Genomic DNA, 22,059 nt, shown 5'->3' on the forward strand with positions numbered 1-22,059 from the left:
CTGGAACAGCAAGAGCATTGATTAAGACCTGAACTGATGCAAAATTGAAGAAGGGCTTTAGTTTGATACCTATAGGACCAACAGGGCCGGGCTCCCCTCTGTCACCAACACCAGGTTCTCCCTTTTCACCCTTTGCTCCTTTTTCACCTAAAGGAAGAGTCGGACATTGGCACAATTTTACTCATAGGAGGGAGGGGGGGGTGTTGAGGATCAGACTGGGCAGCTCAGATCCAAAACCTGAGGCCTGTCCGGGAAACAACCATTCAAAAGCAGTTTTACGACTTTGATTGAAACTTGTCTCTGGTTCAGCTAGAGCAGCGTTCCCACTTCTTCAAGTTTCCTCAAAAATGTTTTCTCTGAAATATGTCGATTCAGCTTTAGAGCTTTTCTTTTGTTAGTGTGTTCTTGTTGGGCAGAAAACCCAGTTCCAGTTGTGTGCTGTGCTGTGCTGTGCCATACAGTATGTGGCAATGCAAGAATTTCAGAGCCCTTAAACCCCATTCCATGAAGCTTACGCCTCCGTGTTTGTGTGGGGCTGAATGCCAAAGGAAGTTTTCAGAGATAAAAGCAGCAGAGTGAACCTTTGTGCTCGTGGACTTCAATGGTTGCCTGGTCTCCCTCTTCATTACAAGGTAAACTTTAACTTTAGTAAACCACCAACAGATGTCAATGGAAAACTTCAGCTGGAATGACATGGAGAGGTGTCATCCTATCATATTACCACGCTTCAAATTGACAGAGGCCTTTTTCCGTGTTTAGCAGCCTGCTGCCTGTGGATCGACAGTTGTGTCTTTTTCTGAGCACATGAAAAGCAGTCGGAGGCTCCGAGCACAACTATGGCAGCTGAGAAAGTTGATCTGTGAAAACGCAACTGACATACCGTATAAGTGATGGCAAAGAAAATGACATTTTTTTTAAGAACTTTTTTTATATTCTCTACTTTGCTCAGAAAGTTCAGAGATTTGGTAGTTTTGCTTAGGCATCAGTCACCACCTCTGCTTTCACAGGTGGGTGTCTGCGGGGTAAAAATGGTTATGGGACACATGGGCCCAGAGGAAAGACCAAGGTCGTAGACAGCTGTGTGAATCCGTAGTGCAAAAATGGTAATGCATATTTTTTTCCATTAAGTATGCTGTGACCGCCAAGTGACGGTGAAAACTCAAACCAAATGTAAAGGTAAGTAAGGGGGAAGTAGGTGAGATGCAGGCGTGTCAGACAGATTTTTCATTTGTTTTGACCCCCGCAGGAATCTTGTTAGTGCTGTTCACATGAAATGTGTGCACTCCTTGCACAAAGTATGGCTGTTAGAAATGAGGAAATGTAACAATCAGAGTGAAGTGTGTGAACATCCTACAGGTAGCTATGCTTCACCTACACACCCATCATGAGTTCAGCATTGGCGCGCGGTCAATAAGAAGCCAGTGCGTGCACCACACACAACCTCCAACCCCTTTCACACCTCCCACCCCCTTAACTGATGGAGATAGACAATGGGAAAACACGAGTGTTGTGCAAAGGGTGCTGTGCAACAGCATCACCCATAAGTGAAGATAATTATCCTTAAGAATACTTTGCGATACACTTTCCACACACACAACAATCCTAATGTTCCATTTTCATGAAGTGGCCGCATGAGCATTTAGGCAACTGTAAAACACACCTGTGCTCCCTTCAGGATGCCCCCGCTATGACCGTCCACGGGCCAGACAACCCAAAAACCTGAAGCATAAGTCAATCTCCCCTATGGTGCATGTAACTATGGCTTTACCTATAGTTCTCTGACATGTCAAAAACTTGTGTTTGTAACCGATAAAGAAATTGTGCTGAGGGAGAGGACTTTGGCTCATTCTGGTGCTGAATGGCACATTTTTCTGTTTTTTGCTGTTTCTCTGTTTCATCGTCTGCAGTTTCTGGTCTTTGTGCTGCACTAACTGCCAGAAGACGAGTCCATTTGCTTTCACTGGCCTCCTTCGAAGAGAAAAGGCTGGAGGATTTTCCAGATGTTGATTTGAATTCTAAAGCTCCAAAAGTATTTCACTGAACCCATTATTTAGTGTTATGATAGGCAAGTCATTGATAAGCAGCTCAAAACGTTTTGAGTATCAGAAATGTGGAGGAGCTGCACAGGAAGTCTCTCACAATAAAAGCCCGTTTGGCTCCCAGTCCTACCTTTAGGGCCCATGGGGCCTCTGGGTCCTTCTCCTCCATTCTGTCCGGGCATGCCTGGTTCTCCAGCAGGACCCTGGCGTCCAGGGCTGCCATCCTTCCCTGGAAGGCCTGGGGGTCCAGGACGACCCGCTACACTCTTGACATGAGCTGGCTGAATCTGACTCATGAGATAAGCCAGTTTGGCTGCAAACAAACAGGGTTAAGTTAGGACCCATGAGGTCTGCCCCCCTCCCCCACAAATAGACAGCCTACCACTTCTAAAGTCAAAGGGTTTGATCCTCACCATCTAATTGTTTTGCCAGCTCCTCCTGAATGAGCCTCCTCATCTCCTCCAGTGACACAGACTCCCCCTGAAGCAGCAGAGACGTCAGCAGATGAATGCTGTGAAAACCCAAACTCCTGGTTCTGCTCAGAGGTGTGACCTACCCTGGGACCTGGGAGACCAGGGTTTCCTGAAGTTCCCTGTGGTCCGGGGGGTCCAATTTCCCCTGGTGGTCCTGACATGCCCATCATCCCTGTGTGGCCTTTTCTGCCTGGGGGGCCAGGATTACCAGGTATACCTGGATCTCCAGATTGCCCTTTGTCCCCTTTGGTGCCTGGGTCTCCCTGGATTACATGAGAATGAATTTAAACCTCGGGATGGACAGATACTATGGACCAGGACAGCGAAGGACAACCCCTTTCAGAGAGAGAGGGGGTCCTGGAGAAGACCCAATATGGGTGAAGGTGGGGTACAGCCTGAGCACTTCTCCAGTCCATCACCTTACCACATAAACAACCACACACTTACATTCACACATAAGGAACAATTACTAATGAACCTCTCTCGTTGTAGCAGTTGCTAACATGTCTCTTTTGTTCCTCAGTAGATGTTTTGAGACTTTGTGCTTGTCTGCTTCCTGGTCTCTCATTGCTGCATTTATTTCCTTTGTCCTATAACTGTGAATTAGATGTTTGTTTGTTTGTTTGTTTGTTTGACCCACATGTGCCTCCAGATATTCCTGCATTTCTGTTTCTTCTCTCAGACTCCAGTCGTGGTTGTCTTTCCAGAGCCTGGAGGTCTCTCTCTAATCTTCCATTTTAAAGGACATTTCCTTTCCATTTTCACTGAAACTATCTTAATGAAGCTCAGTTTCTCCATTCTTTACCTTCACTTTTTTTTACTTCATAAACCAAGCCTTAACTCGTCACCTCCACATGTGTGTGTGTTAGTAGTGGGGGGGGCTCTAACTTTAGAGAGCAACACATTTGTTTCCATTATCAGTTTCTGTTTTTCCATTTCTGGAGTATGTTTCTACATATGAGTCCTTTTAAGTCATTTTGATGAAACCAGTGTCGCCGTACAAACTAACTAACCATTCGGCACAATGACCTCATCAAAATAGAAGCTTTTCCTGAAGACCTGAAGCAGGTCTTTGTATGTGTTCTATTGTGAAATGCACTAAGAAAAACCAAACAAGAGCCTTTTTTTCAGATGCAAAGATTATAAGAAGCATTTCCTTATAATTTAAAAGAAAAATGTCCTTTTTCCCCTTTTTTGTGGTCTTTTTAGCCAATGTTTCTCCAAGTTAAATGTTATTACTCTTTTTAAAGTACATTCTGAATTTTAGAAGGCAAAACATTATTTGTTCAAATATTTTTTACTCACATAAACTAAAGTATTTGCTCGATTCCTATTTTTTACTCTTAGAAACAAATTTTAACGGCACTCAGAGATTTTGTTAATGTTGTTTTTTTTTTAAAGTCCATTGAAGATGATGGATCATATTTAGGTTTTGATCTTATGTGGAGTCTTTCACCTTTCAACTAAAGCAAGTTTCAGTACAAGATCAAATCAGGATTGGTTTAAAGCGAAAGAAAAAACCACGAGAAAACAAATTTAAACTCTAAAGTACCCATTCTGAACTTAAAATAAATGCTGAATCTATGGAAAAAATATCAACTTGGAGATAAAATGTTTGACATTTGAAAACATACTGAAAATTTGAATTAAAAAACAATAAACTTAAAACAGTTGCAAAATTAAAAAAATGTTTCTGTGACAGCTGCTATTTTGTATTTTGTATTTTTGTTTTTGTCCCGCTTTTACGTTTTATATTATGGTGATGTCATTTCCTGTCCAGAATAGCTTCTGTTGTTAGCGCCGCCTCTCTTATACCGATCTCTGAGAGAGCATTGCCACTGCTGTACCCCAAATCAGAGGAGGGATGTCACAGGCGGCACCAACAACAGATACTCTTGTGGAGTGGAAATGAGGTCACCATAATCTCTGCCAGCCAATGTCAATCCTGTCCTGGAAGCCAATGGGTTTAAAGCCCTACCCCCACCTAAAATTAGGATCGACCCTGAAAACAAAAAGTCTGAATTGAAACTGTACACTGAAGGTGAGGCAGCTTAGGATTTGTAGGTGTCCAGGTTCGTCGCCAGCTCAGAAAGGTTTAAATTGGAGTTTTTTTTTCCCCATAGATCTTGAGTTCTAGATGGAAAGCTCAGTGATGGTTGGCGTCCCACTCAGGAAGATGAGCACCAATCCCTCACCTTGTCACCTTTCAGGCCGCGGTCACCAGCTCTGCCCGGCATTCCCTACAAAACAGCAGACAGGTAAATGTTTGCATAAAGATTATGAACACAGAAAATGACTCTTTTGAAGCTCTTACTTGTTTTCCCTCTGGACCAAATGGACCAGGTGGGCCCTGGAAAACAAAACTTAAGATATCATTGACTGCAATAATCAATACATAATGAAAGTAACAGGTACTCACCGCAGGACCTTTGGGCCCACTGAAACCCGGTAATCCAGGGTTGCCAGCTTCTCCCTTATCTCCCCTGAGACCCTGCATGACAGCAGAAATCTGGTCATCACGTGGTGTGCACGTGGCGTGCACATGATTCATCCTAAAAGCCCTGTTTATTACTGAGGATTAACATCCATCCTCATGCATTTCCAGTACAGCATGCAGCAGTGCTCTGGATAAAGATTGCAACACAAAAATACAACAGCCTAGGAGGTTAGAACTCGTTTTTACGAAGAACATTTGTTCTGTAGGGCGACATGGTTCACTGGGGCGAACAGGAAGTCTGTGTTCCAGTCGCTGCTTGATCTTTTCTTGATGAGGGATGTGTTTCTCAGAGCTGTTCTGACCTTCCTCTCTGACCTTTTCCTGGATGCAGCCCCCCTGGACAGCTGCTGATGATCAGCCCCTCTCTGATGTCCCTCCAGCTACAGTTCACTCTGAGCTCATGTTACAGAAACGTACATTTACTGTCAAATCAAATCAAACTTTATTTATATAGCACTTTTACAACGCGGGCTAATCAAAGTGCTTTACATGAAATCATAATCAAATTTAAAAACGAAAGGACAAGGCGAACAAATATTTTATAATATATAACAATATGCCGACACAATGCCCCCCCCCCCCCCCCCCCCCCCACACACACCATGATAAAAAGAGTGATTAAATGATGCGATGTAGAAACCTGGCTTTTTACTGAAGTGGGGAAACAATGTTTTGGGGACATGTCCACATCAGTGACCCCCCACTCAAGTTCACAGAAAACGCTACCACAGAACCCCCCCAGATCTAGACAAAGAGCCCAGACCCGGGAGATCCCATTGCAGCGACCCCGGTCACTGAGAAGGGTCCATCACTGATGTGGAGGACCCCTCGGAGGAAAACACTGGAGTTACAACTAAAATGGAAAAGGAATCAAATTAAAATGAAAATATATTTAAAACAAAAAAACACACACAAATAAGTATGTAAATAAACCTTAATAGAAACACAAAATGTTAAAAAATACATTAAAATAAATAAATAAGTAAAAATAAATAGATACACATGTACACATACACATATATCAAATTGGTAAAAAGACAACATAAAGATAAATTGTTTTATCCCTGATTACCCCCGACCCCACTGTTATTTGAAAATTCATTTAATTATGTGAATTATTGAAAAAAAGAACTTTGAAGGACTGATAAATGAGGAACATGTCAGAGAACACAGGGGGAGAAGAGGTGGATGTTTTAGATCAGAAAGACCAAAGAGGAGTGGTGAGGTTACAGGGAGCAGGGGTGGGGAAGGGGGGGGACTTTAAGTTCTTGGGGTCAACAGGTCCAGAACAACAGAGGTGGTGAGGGGTCTGTAAGCATCTTGGAACAGGTGGAGGAAGGTCTCAGGTGAGATATAAGACTTGAGAGTATCATCAAGGATGAAGGGAAAAGTGCGGAGAAACCATGTTGTTGATTTAGTGACTCTGATGCAGAGACAGAAGGCAGAGCTGGAGGCAGCAGAGATGAAGATGTTGAGGTTATCTTTGGGAGACAACAGAATGGATCAGGACTGAATCCATCAGATGAACAGATCATGGTAGATGTTTAGGAGATAAACATAGGGACCGCATGGACTTGACCTCAGACCATTGGGGAGGACACAGGTTTGAGACATGAGACGTTTTATTTCCTCTAAACTTTTGCAGGATTCCACCTTCAGACATGAACCATGAAAAGTTTTCTCTCATCCTGTGTCGGTTTATTGCAAGAACAGACTGATGGTTGAAGGAAACTTGCCTATACTTTACACAGACAGACTCAGCTGGTGCCTCTAATAGTAAGGGTCAGTGGTGACTTGTTTACTATTTGTAAAGTCAGAATCATTTATACAATAAAATATGTTGAACACAGAAACAAAACCAAGAGAAACACTGATTTTGGGTTAAGTAAAGTGTTTGTGGCTCAGTTTAATACAAGTGACTGATTAATACGATTTTAGGACCTTTTAAAATTTCAAAGTAAATGACATATAAATAAGATTTAGCCAAAACTGAAATAATGTTGCTCCTTAAACCAAAAATTTGTGAAGTGTCTTGAAATAATAGCATTAAGAGCAAAAGATTGAAATATTTTCAATCAACAAACAAAGTCTTCCATTCTTGTGAGTTAGAAGCATCAGGGGGCTGGCTATGCTTCAGAGGAAGAGCTGTTGACCTCTGATCCAAAGACAGCAGGTTCAATTCCATCTCTACACCTCTGCTCCCTCATGTTTGTGTGTCCTCGGGAAAGACACCATCTCTATGTGTTTCTATTCCACTGTCAGACGACCTCCTCCCTTAACTTTGCCCCTTATTGTTTTATCTTAATTCAGATTCCTGGTGTCTAGAACCTTATTCTATTGAAAGCACTTACTGGAGCTCCAGGAATGCCTGCTTTTCCAGACGGTCCAGGTTCTCCTGGTTTCCCCTAGAATGGAAAATCAAAAGATGATGTGAGAAAACTGATGGAGCATCAAAAAAAAAAAAAATGACTCAAACTTTTTGTTGTCATCTAAAAAGACTCACTGGTTCTCCTCTTGGACCGAGAAGTCCCTCTGGGCCTGGAGGTCCTTTGGGACCCTGCAAACCAAAAACAGCATTTTAAAATATATTTTTTTATATAGAGAGGAAGTAACCTGTTTTGAATAAAATTGTATTCATAATAGATGTCGTGGATTTTATTGGAAGAAAGAAATGAAAGTAAAGTTTTTGTTTTGTTCTTAAACCAGAGCTCAGACTGGGATCCTGACTGTTTGTCTTAAAAAGCTGGAAGCTCTTCCTGTTGCTGCTCCGACTGAAACCTTCAGCATGTAAGAAACGCTGAAATGTGCCTGAAACTCCATGTTTTTGTGGAAGTTTGCCACAGAGCTCCTCAGGGCAGCTGGTTGGGCCCACTGGGAGTCAGTCTTACTGCTGAACATGTTGCTGCTGATTGACATCAGAAAGTAGCATTTATTCATTTTTATAGCAAATCTCTATCAAAGCAACAATGTTTCAGCTTTAAATAGATGATTAATAACGTTAAAAATGAACTGAAGAGCAGAAAAAGGAAAACTTGTTCCTCACACGTGTTCTGAGAATGTTGGTACGTGGCTCATCTCAACAGTAGTTACTAGGGGTGTGACGGTATACTAAAATCTCAATTTGGTTTGGTTCAGAATTTCATTAGGGTTCGGTTCGATACATTTTCCGTATTTTTTTCGGTTAAAACAGGCACAAAAAAATGTCTTCCAAAATGCATTTATTGGTTTTATATAACAAAAATAAAATTTACCTATGTAGGTGTTCTGCTATATAAAATAATACAACTATTAGCTGTCAGGAACCAAAAAATTTGGTTACTTACACTGGCCTGAAAAAAAAAATTTAACTTGCACATTTATTTTCTTGTAGACCTAATTGTCACGGTCGGGTGAGACCGTTTTAAGTGTGTTAACAGATTACATGTGTTATATGTGCAATATGCTATCTTTGTGTAACAATAAAATGTGGAAACACAGCATTTGACTTTTCCAATTGTCTTTTCCTTTCATCCAAAAAAATCCAAAGTGTTTCCACACAGGAGAGCATGAGGAGATGGGGGGGTTCACTTCCACGTTCAGACCCTCAGAGCCCCCAGAGTGGGTTAATAAAAGAACCGAAATGGTGCTGAAAGTGATCCTAACCGAAATTGCCGTACCGAAACAGTTCGATCCAACTACATGTACCGTTACACCCCTAGTAGTTACTGCAGTGTTTCTCAACCCTGGTCCTCGGATCACACTTTTCTGCCTTTTTTCATTCCTACTCCCCTCAAAAAACCCTGTCTTTGATGACAGTTATCAGGTTCTACAGAACCTGAAAATGACTGGAATCAGGTGAGCTCAAGCAGGACAACATGGAAAACAAGCAGGGCCGTGTTCCCTGAAGACCAGGATGGGAAACACTGGGTTTCTGAACATTATTGCTACTTTTAGTTTGATGGAGAGCCAAATTTGCAGAGATACAAATACCTACAATTTACAATAGAACAAACTTTCACAGCTTGAAGGACAACATGGCCAAATCAGCACATCGGTTTGAATCCTTTTAAAATAAAGGCAGCAGCTACTTTGCATAAAATGGAGGGGTTTGTTGACATTCATGCCAGGATTGCCCATTATTGATACATTTCAAGCAAACAGTTGGACACACCTCTTTGCCAGGTTTGCCGTCACGCCCAGCTGATCCAGGCTTTCCGTCTTCTCCCTGTGAGGAAAGCATGGATGACCGTGAGGACAAAGGGGGTTCGGGTGAAACTAAAGCTTTGTAGTAAATTCCTTCCACATGAAGATGGTATCTCCAAAACCGAGGAATTTGACAGAACCGAAGAAGCAAACACTTTGGGTATCCATCCCACCCAGGACAGGTCCCATCAATACTGGGATTTGAACCAGCATCTGTGACATAAACTACTAGGCCATAACTGCCCTACATTGCCTTCGCTTGAACCGCAGACATAAACACAGCAATAATCTCTGAAACACACAGACAACTCTGAACAGCAAAAATTAAGTCTGAAGTGGGACGGGCGCAGGACTCCACCCACTTCAACACAAAAAGGCTTCTGAAGGCGAGAAAAAGTGAGAATTTGGTTGAATTCCAGCCAAATCAAAAGCTAAGTTCCTCATATTTCAGAAAATTAGATCATAAATAAAAATGAGGAGAAAGAATGAATTCCAACACATAAATAGAATATGAAGCCCTGAACTTCATTTATCTTTAACCCGGCTGTAAACTCCTTTGTGGTCAAACTAGACTAACGCACAGTAGAAGTCAATGGGGGCTTGCTCTTTATTGCAATCAGCCTCCTATGGTCAATTCTGGAGCAGCAACGTCTGGCACTTCCTGGCTGGCTTGGAATTTGCTAACAGGGGGAGGGGCTTGATTGTTTCAGACCTTCTGGATTGTAGACTGAAGGTGTAGTTAACAGACAGAAAAGATTATTTTTCTGAAATGAAAAACTTGATTTTTAAAAACTGCAGAGATGCTCACAGTTATCTTTCTGCAAGACCAAGTCACATCTAAGATCTTGACATTTAAGCTTAAGTGGAGTCTTAGTTTTGAACCCTGTAATTAAAAAAGGAATATTTCATTCATGAATTTTGTCTTGAAACTACTTTAAACAGCTTGTGGGGACCAAACAGCAGACTGATGGTGTGTTCGCATTCCCAGTACAGAAACATGCGAAAACCTTTACTTTCAGACCAGACACAGATGACCTACAGCTTAATAAACAAATTAACTTAAGTCCCAAGTCCTGAACCTCTAGTCTCATCTACAAAAGTGTGGCTCTAGTGCAAGTCACCATCTCTGAAAGTGCCTTTGTATTTACTGCGATTTCATTAGTTTTGAATACGCAGGGCTGTCTGCCTGCTTTTATCAGAGTACTACATGTCTCACTGAAGTGGATCAGACCAGAAACCAGTTTTGGAAAGAACAAGATCAATCAGAGAACATTTGTGGACCTTAGGTCCTGGAGCTCCAGCTTCTCCTCTGTGGCCTTTGAATCCCTGTGTGAGAAGAAGAAGAAGTCCATCACTTATGACTGCTCAAGCTGCTTCCATCAGAGCCTCGCCTTGCACCCACTTACAGGAAGTCCTCTGAGTCCAGGGTTTCCTGGAGGTCCTGGTTCCCCTTGTTTACCCTGTAAAAATGACAGAACTTGCTGAACAATCCATCTGAAACATTCTGTTAGAGCTTCACAGTTGTAATCCAAACCAGCTGGTCTTTGGACCTGCTCCGTGTACTCACAGGTTCTCCAGGTTCTCCTGGTCTGCCATCTTTTCCCATTTTTCCAGGTTGACCCTTCAAACAAAAAACATGTTTAGCTTCTTTGACTGTAAAGACCTACTGCACCTTTGTCAACACCATTGACTGCTTGTTTGCTAAAGTGAAATGTCTGTCCTTACTATCAAACCAGGAAGACCCGGAGGACCCTGGATTCCTTTGAGACCCTCTTTACCCTGGAGAAAACAAACAGACTCTTACCAACGAAAGAAATAATTAAAAGCTGCTGTTGGAGCACAATGGAGTCAGTACAACTAAAAACTATAAAAAGGAAAGTATATACAATTCAGTTAAACCTTTTCTCCAGGGGGCCCTGGGGGTCCTGTTGGGCCAGGCGGTCCATCGTTACCCTGAAAAGGAAGCCATGTCAGTGCAGCACATAAGAACAGCTTTAACAAGCCAAACAAATGAGCGAGCTCCATTTAGTATTTGTCTGAATCTGTCAGCCACATCCTGCAGGTTTATCATGCAAACAGTCCAAAGGAAGAACGTACAGGAGTTCCCAAAATCCCAGGAGGGCCTGGATGACCAGGAGGTCCTGGGTGACCCTATCAAACAGACAAAGATTTAACTGCAATGAAGTCAATCATAAAAGTTACTGTTGGGAACAATAGGAGGAAGCACGGATGGGGATTCCTGGGTCAATGGCACACCTTCTCGCCTTTGTCTCCAGGGTTTCCTGCAGGTCCTCGATCACCTTTTATGCCCTGCAATGGAACAGACATGAAGCATTGTATATAAAAGCATTAAGGTAAAAGGACTTCCTTAATTGTGAACTACAATATTGTAAAATTCAGAAAATGTCAGACTGGTCAGTTTTTTGCAGTCCAACTTGTATGAAAACACCTTTGCTCCATCAGCTCCAGGGGGTCCTTGAGCACCAGGCAGTCCAGTTGGACCCTGTAATGATACAGCAGACCATCAGTCCAAACAGATAGCACTGTCTGAGGGGCTCAATTGCTCACAACTGCCCCCTGGATGGCCCCAGCTAATGATGCACCCAGAGCCTCACCGTCCATCACTCAGACTGCGAAGCATGAGTTCAAAGGTCAGGCTTCATGCCGCAAATATAGCAGTGACACAATTCAAAACGCTTCTTTAGGGACGAGCAGAGCTCCTCTGAAAGACTGAGCTTCACAGGAGAAATCAGGAGACCACAAGCTAAAGACCACCTGGTATCCATCTTGTCCATTTTTCCCAGGGGGTCCCTGCTGTCCTTTATCTCCCGGTATTCCTGGCAGTCCCGGTGGTCCAGGTGGGCCGGCAGGACAGTCTGAGCAAACATCCTGAAAACAACGAGGCAGTCGGTCCAACGATCCACACCTGAAGCTTTTATGTCCCAGAAGAGTGCTGGACTGCTTCCTTACCTTCAGGTCCAGGTCTGAGAGGTCGGCAGCCTTTCCCTGAGAGACAAAGTTAGTCAGAAAATCATCACAGTCAGAGAAGAACCAACCCCTGAACAGGGTCTACCTGCTCAGACTGAAGCAACAGTTCCTTCATCAGGAACCCTTCTGCTCAGTTTTCAGATATCCCTGCCTCGACTGCTGTAGATTACCTGGATCAGGTACATTTGGTTTGCAGTGTCTTTTGTTTTATGTGTGTGAGGGTGTGTGTACATGCATCCAGGTGTGGTTTTAATGAAGCCTTTCCATCAGATTTGAATAAATGTTTCAACCAAAAGTGGGTCACATTGTCTCCTTTTTTTCATTTACTGTGTGCTTTATATTGAAGGTTGGAAACGGAAGTTGATGTTGTGCGTGCTCCTTTAATGCAGATCTGATCATTGTGTAGGAATGTTTTTTTTTAATGAAGTCTTACAATCTTGAAACAACAAATATGCAAAGTGTACAAATCATACAGGAATAGTAGAGAATAAAATAGCAACAAAAAGGAAATGCGGGAGCTGAAGTCGCACACTTTTAGGCAGAGATTTGCTATAATATCTGGAAGAGCAACACTCATGGAGCTCATTGGTGGGATTTGATGTTGCTTTATCCTGTGCCACTAAAAGGCGAACATCATGCTAATCTTAAGGCCCGTACACACCGGGACGAATGTCGCGCGCGATATTCGCCGATGTTTAACGCCTCGTGACTAAACAAAGGGCACCAATGTGAGTGTGCACACCGACGCGAAAAAACGGCACGCGTCAAAGCGTCAAAAAAAAACGCCTCGGGTTCGTTTTTTTGGTTTGACGCGCCGCGTCAAAAACTATATGACCAATGAGAACGGCACTTTTGCACACGTGTCTGGAGCTTCTGAAGTTCCAGTAAAACACAACTTGGGGGCGCTCAAACACAAAACTGCCTTGCTGAGCACACGTACCAGCGAAGAAGATAGACGCCAAGTAGCGTCTACACTGCCGCGAAGAAATAATGACGGACATTCTAAAATATCCCCGAACCAAGCACCAGTTGGAGCTACTGGTGCTTGAAATATTCATGTTTTCTTTGTATGATTCTGACAAGCGGGTAAATACTTGCTATCTTCTTCTGAGGGAAAAGCGACTTTAAGAATCGTAAAGTTGCGCGGCGCCACCTTGTGTACAGGAGTATTTCTGTTTACATTAAGCGCCATCTAATGTCAGGGAATGAAATTGCATGTTCGCTCGGCTCATCGTCAGCGAAAATCGCCTGGGTGTGAACACAAAAAACGTGGCGAATAACGGCTGGCGAATATTCGTCCCGGTGTGTACGCGCCTTTAAGCCTTTCATAGTAAACCATTTCCATATATGGTAATAACTTACCTTTGGCTAACAAAAGAGCACTTTTTTTTTAATTAAATGAGTTCTTTTTTCTGTTCACATACCCTGAAGTAAGCTGATTCAATCTCTGAGGCTCCGCCTTTCTCTCCATGTGGGTGTTGCCCATTTCATGACGTCAACCTAGCGCCGGCCTCAGCAGCAAACAAACATCCAAACTTTTGCAAGTATGAATGTGCATATTTGTGCATAGAAAATGAAAGCCTTCAGTCGATCACCGCTAGCTCCACGGAGAAAGGGTGCGTTTGTGTGTTAGCCTGCATGGGGGCGGGGCTGGTAGCACAGACTCTTCCTGGAAAGGGCTGTTCTCACTTATCTATGTCCCGATGTGAGTCCCAATCGTTTTTGTGGGTTGGAAAGGGGCTGGTACTCAGGGAGTTGTTTTTCAGGGGAATACTCAAAGATGCGTGAACGGATGAAAATACCACTTTATAGTGAGGGATGAACATTATAAAACACTCAACTGGCCAGAAATGTCTGCAGCCAGTTACTCTTGGAGAGTTGTAATAAACATACATACAGAGATCTGCTAAGGAACGGTTAGAACTTACAGGCTCTCCTGGTGATCCCTTCTCTCCTGGTCTTCCTGGTAGACCCTGAGTTTGGAGGGAATCAGCAGGTCACATGTCATGAACCTTATGCCATCAACCGCAGAAAAAGAGAGAAGGAGGAACATAGTCCCTGAGACCTTTCATTTTGGACTCACATTGTGTCCTGCTGGGCCCTGAGGACCTGCGACTCCTGGAAGGCCTCTTAAACCCTGAAACCCAGGAAAGACTAGTTGAAAGAACAAACAGCACAAACATGTGGAGTTTTGTTATCAGGAGCACATCCTTACCGCGGGCCCCGGCGCTCCGTCTTTTCCTGGAGGACCCTGTAAGGACAAATACGATCACAGATACTTCTGGCTCAAAACAGAAAGAGGAGTTTTGTTGGGTTTTACCGATGGGCCCTCTTTGCCCTCTCCTGCTGGACCTCTGTCTCCTGGCATCCCCTGCTGTCCGCGAGGCCCTGGAGGGCCCTGAGGTAGAAAAGCAGAAAATTCTTCAGAGTCCTCAAAGAGACAAAGATATGTAATCTGATGGAATAAATGAATGTGCATCTATAGACCTGCAATTTTCAGAAATGCAAGTGTTTCATTGAAGAAGGTGGGCCAGTTAAGAACATGAAAAAGGAAAACTTCTATTTTTTGGAGGCGGGGGCATCAGAGCTGTGGTCACGCAGGGCTGCACGCCCTGATTGCCTTTTCTGCTTTCAAAAGCAATGAATTGTTTCTTCTTTTCCTCCATGACAGGAGGTTTTTCACAAACCAAGTCCTGCACCTTAATAAGAAGAGCAGTCCTGCAAACTTGCAAATAAAATTACCTTTGGTCCTGGGGGGCCCTGAACCCCCTGTTGTCCCGGATCTCCCTGTAAGATTAAAAAAAATATGTATTCATTGCTTCAGCACTGAAAATATATTTACTGTAAAGACACAGAAGCGGTGACAGGGTTGTTCTAGCCTGTGGGAGGCTGCAAAAAGAAAAACCGTGTGCTGAGTGTTTTCGCCCTGATGCTTCTAACAGCGCCTCTCCCGCCTCATCAGCAGGCCAGCAGTGGTGGAAAATGCAGAAACGTGTGGAGGTCTTCAGTAAAAATGTGCCCGCACAGGCCTGTTGGCTTCAAATACAGCTCATGACAGGGCGGCGTTTACAAGTAAACCCCATGTGGAGCAGCAGATGAAATCCACCAGGAGCCTGTGATTCATTATGGTAACGACCTAATCTCACATTTAATTAAAGTCAAATCAATTAATAATAGCTATTAATCAAAGGAATGGGCTTCACGATGTTATGTAAGATGTTAAAAGCAGCTAAAGCAAACAAGAAAGACAGGTCTGACACACGGGAGCAGCAGCAGCGAGGCGTTGGATGGTCAGAAAATGTTGTGGTCGACAGTCAATTACAGCACAGAGCTGGATGACACTAAGGCTCAGAGGATTGTGAGAGAATCATGCTGTCAAAAAGTGCAAATGAAGAAAGAGGGGCGCGTCCTAGCCCTCATGTGCATCAAGTTGGCCTTCAATCGTTAAAAACGTTGTTTGTAGCGACATCTAGCGGCAAAAGAAGAGATAACAAACTGTAATATAATTGTGGAATGAAGTTGGACATCTGTGCCTGAATTAATACTAAAAAAAATGACATCATAGAAATGAAAGGATTTGTTATTGAACCCATAAGATCCTCAAATGCTTTAGTGTTGAAAACTATCGAGAAATCTGTCTCATTTATTGGACAATAAAGGTGCAAAGACAGGACAAAAGAGGCGCCATTGTGACGCTAACATTTGACCCCCTTTTTGTCTAAGGTTGGCCTCTTCCGGGGGTGTTTGGAGATCCTGTCAGGACCTTACTGAAAGTCCCACTCCAATCATCTCATTGGATGTATTTGAAAGTGTTCAGAGAGATCTTATAGTTATGTCGATGTAGTTTTTGGACAAAATCTAAAAACCTGCGTCGTTTTTAGGACATATTTTCTGCAGTAGTTCATCAGAAATTCACTTCTGAGTTGTGGGCGGGACTGTTGGCGCGGGGTATGCCTGTCCTCATTTCCCATCGGCCCTTTGTTTACACTCTTCCATGGCCTACAGCCCCTCACAACACCAACCTAACATTAGCGGTGCAACTGAAATCCATCCGTACAGTTTGGATCCAGACTCCAGCTCAGAGGAGGAAAACAAAGACGTTCATGGATCTATTCTTCTGTAAGTGGATCATCAGAATGGATCGGAGCAGGGAGCTTGTGGCCAGCAGATTGTTGTTTGTAGGTAACAAATGCAACCTTTTTTAAAAGGGATTTCTTCATCTGCTGATGATTCACAACAGTTTGTATAAAGGAAAACTCAGAAACGCAATCTGAATCTTAATTTTTCTATGTCTTTCCTCCATCATGAGAAAAATGCCACAAGAACATAACACCAAAAACTGAATTTCTTCATCAGAGTGGGTGTTTAAGTTAAATAGGTTGGAATTAACCCTGCATCAGATCTCTGCACATCTGTGCCTCACAATGAAGGTTTTACAAAAATAAAGAAAATTATGATAGAAAGGTTTAAGCTGGTAAATATTTCCCATTTAGTTTCAGTAATTACATATTCTTCATATCTTTTCCAAGTTAGCTTTGTGTTGAGTATCCAAAATGGTTCCCTATTTAAAAGGTTTTTGTCAGATGTATTACTTTTTTTTAATTCAAGGGTGAGGTGTGTGAAAAAACAGGGACAGACATTTAGATCATCAAAAGGAGTCAGATGCTCCCAACACTGAAGCACAGAGGTGGAAATGTTATGATATGGGCCACATGGAGGCAACAAGTATGAATGGAATTTAGCTTTTAACACAGGGATCCATTCAGGAATTTCCAATGATTTTGTGTTCTTCTCAGCTTTCAGAACCTTGTCATGAAGAGAGGATTTCAGCGTCACAACAAAGCGACTCACACATCCTCCATCTGCTGTGAAGACTCCTACAGAGCCCTGCTGGACGACTCTGAACTCCCTTAACTGAAGATGAGGCAAAGATACTGAGACCTTAATAAAAACATGTGAAGACTTTTGTTCTTGGTAAACAGTCAGACTCAGGTAGGGTCTGCATTGAAGGTGAAGCGTTTCCACTCGAATAGAACGTGGCGTTTTGTTCAAATAAAACACATTCAAAGTGTAACAGAAATACTGTGACTGGACATTTGCATTGCAAGTGACTTTTGAAGAGATGTAAACAGAAAAGTATTCCTCACATTCAGACCGTCTTTTCCCCTCCCTGGTGGTCCTGGGGGTCCAGTCATGCCTGGTTCACCAGGTGGTCCCTGGGGACCGGATTGTCCTGGTTTACCTGGTTCCCCCTGAAGTTCCAGTCAGAGGAAAAAAAAACATTAAGATCTAAGAAGTGATGCCCTGGATCATTTTAACGGTTTTTTACTCATATCCATGTTTTACATCAAATTTAAGGAATTGTATTTTACAATAAGCCATAAAAGAGGAAAAAAACAGAAACGGAAAAGATTGAGCTGCTTGAAACAAAAGAAAATGTAACAGAGAAAGCCCACCAAAGTGTACAATTTTTACTCTACACTGATAAAGACTTTCTTATCACAGTCTAAAAAAAATAAAATTAAAATGAAAAACAACCAAAGCAGCTGACCTTGTCTCCTCTTTGGCCAGCTGGGCCGGGGGGCCCGATGATCCCAGGGATGCCCTGGAAAACAGGCAGCCGCTACATTGGACTGAACATCCCAGAGTGACTTACAATTGTAAGGGACTGTTTTTGGAATGCTAGAGGGTTTGGGAATGCAAAGGGTTTGGGAAGGACCTACCACATTCCCTGGAGGTCCCCGTGGACCCTGAGTCCCGGCCACTCCAGGTGGACCCTGACAGGGAGACGGACACAGTTCCAGTTTCTGCACCCCTCAGCATTTTTGCAAAGATCTTATCAATATCTTACAGGGTCTCCAACACGACCAGGTTCTCCAGGTAATCCTTGATCCCCCTTTGGACCCTGGGGAAACAGCAGCCCATCAGACACATCCCACCGTGAGGAAAAACCCTTCCATGAAGCAGAGATGGTCTGAGGAGTTTCCTACCACGGCTCCAGGTGCTCCCTTGAAGCCTTGTTCTCCAGGTAATCCGCTTTGACCCTTAGAGAGAATTTATTCCATCATTAAAGAAAATACTCTCAGAAAAGTCTTTTGATTGAAAGATTAAAAAAATTCCAAATGATTTGAAGAATCACAGCTCAGATTTGAAAAGAAGTTTATTTAAAGGCTGAAACTGAAACTATCGTCTAGCATCATTAGTGTGTTCGGTTTGTGCCTTTTGCCCAAAGACATGCAGCAAATAAAAGTTTGGTGCACAAACTTCGGATCTGGACAGCACTTCAGAGCAGCAAATAGCAGCAAAACCTCAAATGCAACAGATTTAAAGTTAACAGGAGAAGTTCTGGGAGGAGAAACCTCACCGGCTCTCCTGGTTTTCCCTGGTCCCCTTTCTCCCCTTTCTCTCCGGGTTTTCCCTAAAAACGGGACAACCGAGGGAGTCAACACCAGGAGGAGGCAGAGGGTTCCTTCATGCTACAAGGAGGAGGTACTTACAGGTTCCCCTGGCTCTGGGATGACGTTCTCCACCTGTGGAGTCGGACAGCGAGTGGTGACACATGAGAAGAGTGACTGACATGACAACGGGGGAACGGGGAAAAAGGAAGACAGCTTACGTTTCCTGGGATCCCAGGCGGCCCCCTCGGTCCCACTTCACCCTGAGGTGGGAAGAGAACACTGAGTCAGTTTCTCACTGCAGCTGTGGGTGCAGGAGAAGATCCTTCAATTAACCCTGCATTCCATGTTTACCTGGTCACCCTTATCCCCTTTGGGCCCGATGGGTCCCTGCAGACCCCTGTCTCCCTGTGAACAGAGACCAAAACAAACTTCAATCAGGAGAAATAATCTAAGGACCCTAAAGGGGTCCAATTAAAAAGATTCAGTTTGGGGGGTTTTGAGTAAATTCATCTCCTGTGACAAAAATGTTAAAAGATGGAACCTACCGGAGTCCCCCTTTCTCCCCTCACACCTTCACCTCCGGGCCGGCCAGGGGTCCCGGCTTCCCCCTGCCAACATCAAAAAATGTGTTTGGATTTTCAGGATGGAAACACAGCAGATCAGTGAGGTGAAGGAGACTCACTCTCTCTCCTGGAGGACCTCTTGGCCCTGGAGGCCCCTCGTCCCCCTGAGAAGGAGACACACGTCTTTAGACACCTCATAAAAACTCAGCATGTCTTCAGTTTGGGGTTCAGCCTGAGAGGTGGTACCTTTGGTCCAGGTTTGCCAGGGAAACCATCTGCCCCTCGCTCTCCTTGCAGCCCCTTCAGAGACACAAACAACCCTCAAGAAACCTTCATCACCCAAACACGCTCCTCCAGAGCCTCCAGCCTTCAACCTGATCAGCGTTTGTCTAAGAGGAATCGCTGGTGGAGGGCTTTTCTTCAGAAACAATGATGGTAAAACACTGATCAACCAGAATCAACCAATCACTAACTAACAAGGAGACCCAAAGTGATCAGTCAGAGCCTTGGGATTGAACTGACCGGAGACCCGTCCCTTCCAGCCAGACCGTCCAGACCATCTTTACCAGGAAGGCCCTTCAAGGATCACAAGAACACATGGACACATTGTTCACCATTTTCCACTGACATATCCGTAGGGGATTTTTCAGGCTCCCGTTGGAACTGGAACCAGCACTCACAGGTTTTCCTGGTTCTCCTTGTTTCCCTGAAAATCCCCGCTCCCCAGGAAGACCCTTTGGAGAAGACAAATGAGTCAAACTGCAGCAGCAGCAAACAGAGGCTTTGGTCAGACTCTTTTCACAGCACCACTCACAGACGGTCCCGGTGGGCCTTGGATTCCTTGTGGCCCCGGCGGTCCATTAGGACCCTTTGAAAAGAAAATTATTAGAAAACTTAGCATCACCTCTCCTCACAAATTAGATGACAATTGGCTGTTCCAGTGGAGTGTCAGTAACAGAAACAAAAGAGAACATGATGATGCAAATGCTGTTCTCCATTCCTCCCACATGCAGTTTACACAAACTACACAGAGATTCAAACTGAACTCAATCCAGGCAGTCGCTCTTCCCGACACATTCCTCTGCTTTTGTCTGGAGTGGCTTAAATGACTGCTTTGTCGTTTCATTCCCAAAATAACAATAAAAAAACACATATGTATCCTGTGCCCCCCTTTTGCCCCTCCTGAAGTGACTCTGTGAGTAACGGTAATCCCAACGTTTGCCTGTAGGGGCAGTAATGTTCTTAGAGTTGGACAAAAAACATCAAAGAAGAAAGCAAAATATTTTAATGACCCAGCACAAAATTTAAACTAGATTAAGTCCAAATATTTAACCATTTTTTATGTCTCACATCCTTTAGCCTCTAATCTGAGAGCACTTTGACTTTTTCCAACTCACTTGACTTTTTTCCAACTCACTTTCCAGTCACTGACCCCAGTGACTGTCTAGGAAATGCTTTTGCAGCTTTATTAGATGATGTTGGTTTCATCCAAAATGTAAATGAACCCACTCACTGTCAAAAGGACACCCTGGACCTTGTTTTAACCCATGGTATAGATATTAGCCAGCAGAGTGTCCTTCCTCTTAACCCCATCATTTCTTACAAGCCCTTAGGACTACACTCGATGTTGTTGCCCCCCTGAAACCTAAGTTCGTTAGACAAAACCGAGTAGCACCGTGGTTTAACGCTGAAACTCGTTCTCTTAAACAAGACACCCGTAAGTTGGAAAGAGAATGGCGCCGCTCCGGTTCAGAGCAGTCTCTGAATATCTGGAAACATAGCCTATTAAATTATAAAAAAGCTCTGCGTAGAGCTAGAAGCCAGTACTATTCAACCTTAATATCAGAGAATGGAAACAACCCAAGATTTCTTTTTAGCACTATAGCTAAATTAACTCGCAGTCAGAGCTCAGTAGAACCACATGTTCCTGTTTCTTTCAGCTCTGATGATTTTCTTACATTTTTTGATAGTAAAATCTCAAATATTAGACATAAGTTAAATCAAGTTATTCCTACTATCAGCCCAGAACAGGCTGAAGCGGTAGAAATGGAGGCATCCATAGAAACCTCTGTAACATTAGACTGCTTCACTATTGTGGATCAAGTGGAAATAGCATCAATTATTACGTCCTCCAAATCCTCAACGTGTCTGTTAGACCCAATTCCCACTAGACTTTTTAAAGAAACTTTTCCCCTAATTAATGATCCCATATCAACAATGATAAATGCCTCTCTGGAAACGGGTTATGTGCCACAGTCTTTTAAATATGCAGTTGTTAAACCTCTTCTGAAAAAGCCCAGTTTGGATCCTAGCATCTTGGCCAACTATAGACCGATATCAAACCTGCCCTTTATTTCTAAAATCCTAGAAAGAGTTGTAGTTAAGCAGCTTTACTGCCACCTACAGGACAACAGCCACTTTGAAGACTTTCAGTCGGGGTTTAGACCCCACCACAGTACGGAAACTGCACTAGTTAGAGTCTCTAATGACTTGTTATTGGCCTCAGAAAAGGGACTACTTTCTATTCTGGTCCTGTTAGACCTCAGTGCAGCCTTTGACACTATCGACCACGGTATTTTCTCCAAAGATTAGAGCATGACATAGGGATCATAGGTCATTATACTAGGTCCTAAAAACCTCGGAGATGCTCTGTCTGCTCAGATAGTCTCCCTGGATGGTATAAGTATAGCCCCCAATTCCACAGTTAGAAACCTTGGGGTTTTATTTGACCAGGATTTATCATTTAAGGCTCACATATCTCAGGCGTGTAGAACTGCCTTTTTTCACCTGCAGAATATTGCTAAGATCAGAAATATACTTTCTAAGAGTGATGCTGAAAAACTCATCCATGCATTTGTTACGTCGAGGCTGGATTACTGTAACTCCTTGTTAGCAGCGTGTCCTAAGAGTTCCTTAAGA

At 43.4% G+C, this 22,059-nt stretch overlaps 1 protein-coding gene across 3 annotated transcripts in view; it reads right to left on the reverse strand.

The window, feature by feature from the left end:
* col22a1 (collagen, type XXII, alpha 1) overlaps positions 1-22,059 on the reverse strand; it is a 75,616-nt gene that overhangs the window by 2,781 nt on the left and 50,776 nt on the right. For all 3 annotated transcript variants that reach the window (XM_023960204.2, XM_023960202.2, XM_023960203.2), the window contains 40 exons: positions 19,955-20,008; positions 19,821-19,874; positions 19,663-19,716; positions 19,387-19,440; positions 19,260-19,304; positions 19,123-19,185; positions 18,929-18,982; positions 18,796-18,837; positions 18,677-18,709; positions 18,544-18,597; positions 18,170-18,223; positions 18,031-18,084; positions 17,903-17,956; positions 17,731-17,784; positions 17,327-17,431; positions 14,922-14,966; positions 14,500-14,577; positions 14,395-14,430; positions 14,263-14,316; positions 14,108-14,152; positions 12,162-12,197; positions 11,967-12,080; positions 11,641-11,694; positions 11,448-11,501; positions 11,289-11,342; positions 11,091-11,144; positions 10,917-10,970; positions 10,759-10,812; positions 10,598-10,651; positions 10,473-10,517; positions 9,160-9,213; positions 7,513-7,566; positions 7,361-7,414; positions 4,932-5,003; positions 4,827-4,862; positions 4,708-4,752; positions 2,596-2,775; positions 2,453-2,519; positions 2,170-2,352; positions 70-147 (listed from right to left, as the gene is read on the reverse strand). In XM_023960204.2, the coding sequence (XP_023815972.1) occupies positions 70-147; positions 2,170-2,352; positions 2,453-2,519; positions 2,596-2,775; positions 4,708-4,752; positions 4,827-4,862; positions 4,932-5,003; positions 7,361-7,414; positions 7,513-7,566; positions 9,160-9,213; positions 10,473-10,517; positions 10,598-10,651; positions 10,759-10,812; positions 10,917-10,970; positions 11,091-11,144; positions 11,289-11,342; positions 11,448-11,501; positions 11,641-11,694; positions 11,967-12,080; positions 12,162-12,197; positions 14,108-14,152; positions 14,263-14,316; positions 14,395-14,430; positions 14,500-14,577; positions 14,922-14,966; positions 17,327-17,431; positions 17,731-17,784; positions 17,903-17,956; positions 18,031-18,084; positions 18,170-18,223; positions 18,544-18,597; positions 18,677-18,709; positions 18,796-18,837; positions 18,929-18,982; positions 19,123-19,185; positions 19,260-19,304; positions 19,387-19,440; positions 19,663-19,716; positions 19,821-19,874; positions 19,955-20,008 (2,482 nt within the window). The remainder of the gene's footprint in view (positions 1-69; positions 148-2,169; positions 2,353-2,452; positions 2,520-2,595; positions 2,776-4,707; positions 4,753-4,826; positions 4,863-4,931; positions 5,004-7,360; positions 7,415-7,512; positions 7,567-9,159; positions 9,214-10,472; positions 10,518-10,597; positions 10,652-10,758; positions 10,813-10,916; positions 10,971-11,090; positions 11,145-11,288; positions 11,343-11,447; positions 11,502-11,640; positions 11,695-11,966; positions 12,081-12,161; positions 12,198-14,107; positions 14,153-14,262; positions 14,317-14,394; positions 14,431-14,499; positions 14,578-14,921; positions 14,967-17,326; positions 17,432-17,730; positions 17,785-17,902; positions 17,957-18,030; positions 18,085-18,169; positions 18,224-18,543; positions 18,598-18,676; positions 18,710-18,795; positions 18,838-18,928; positions 18,983-19,122; positions 19,186-19,259; positions 19,305-19,386; positions 19,441-19,662; positions 19,717-19,820; positions 19,875-19,954; positions 20,009-22,059) is intronic.

The sequence above is a fragment of the Oryzias latipes genome, chromosome 11 (genome assembly GCF_053564925.1).
Source record: "Oryzias latipes strain Hd-rR chromosome 11, Olatipes_Hd-rR_3.1".
NCBI lineage: Eukaryota > Metazoa > Chordata > Actinopteri > Beloniformes > Adrianichthyidae > Oryzias > Oryzias latipes.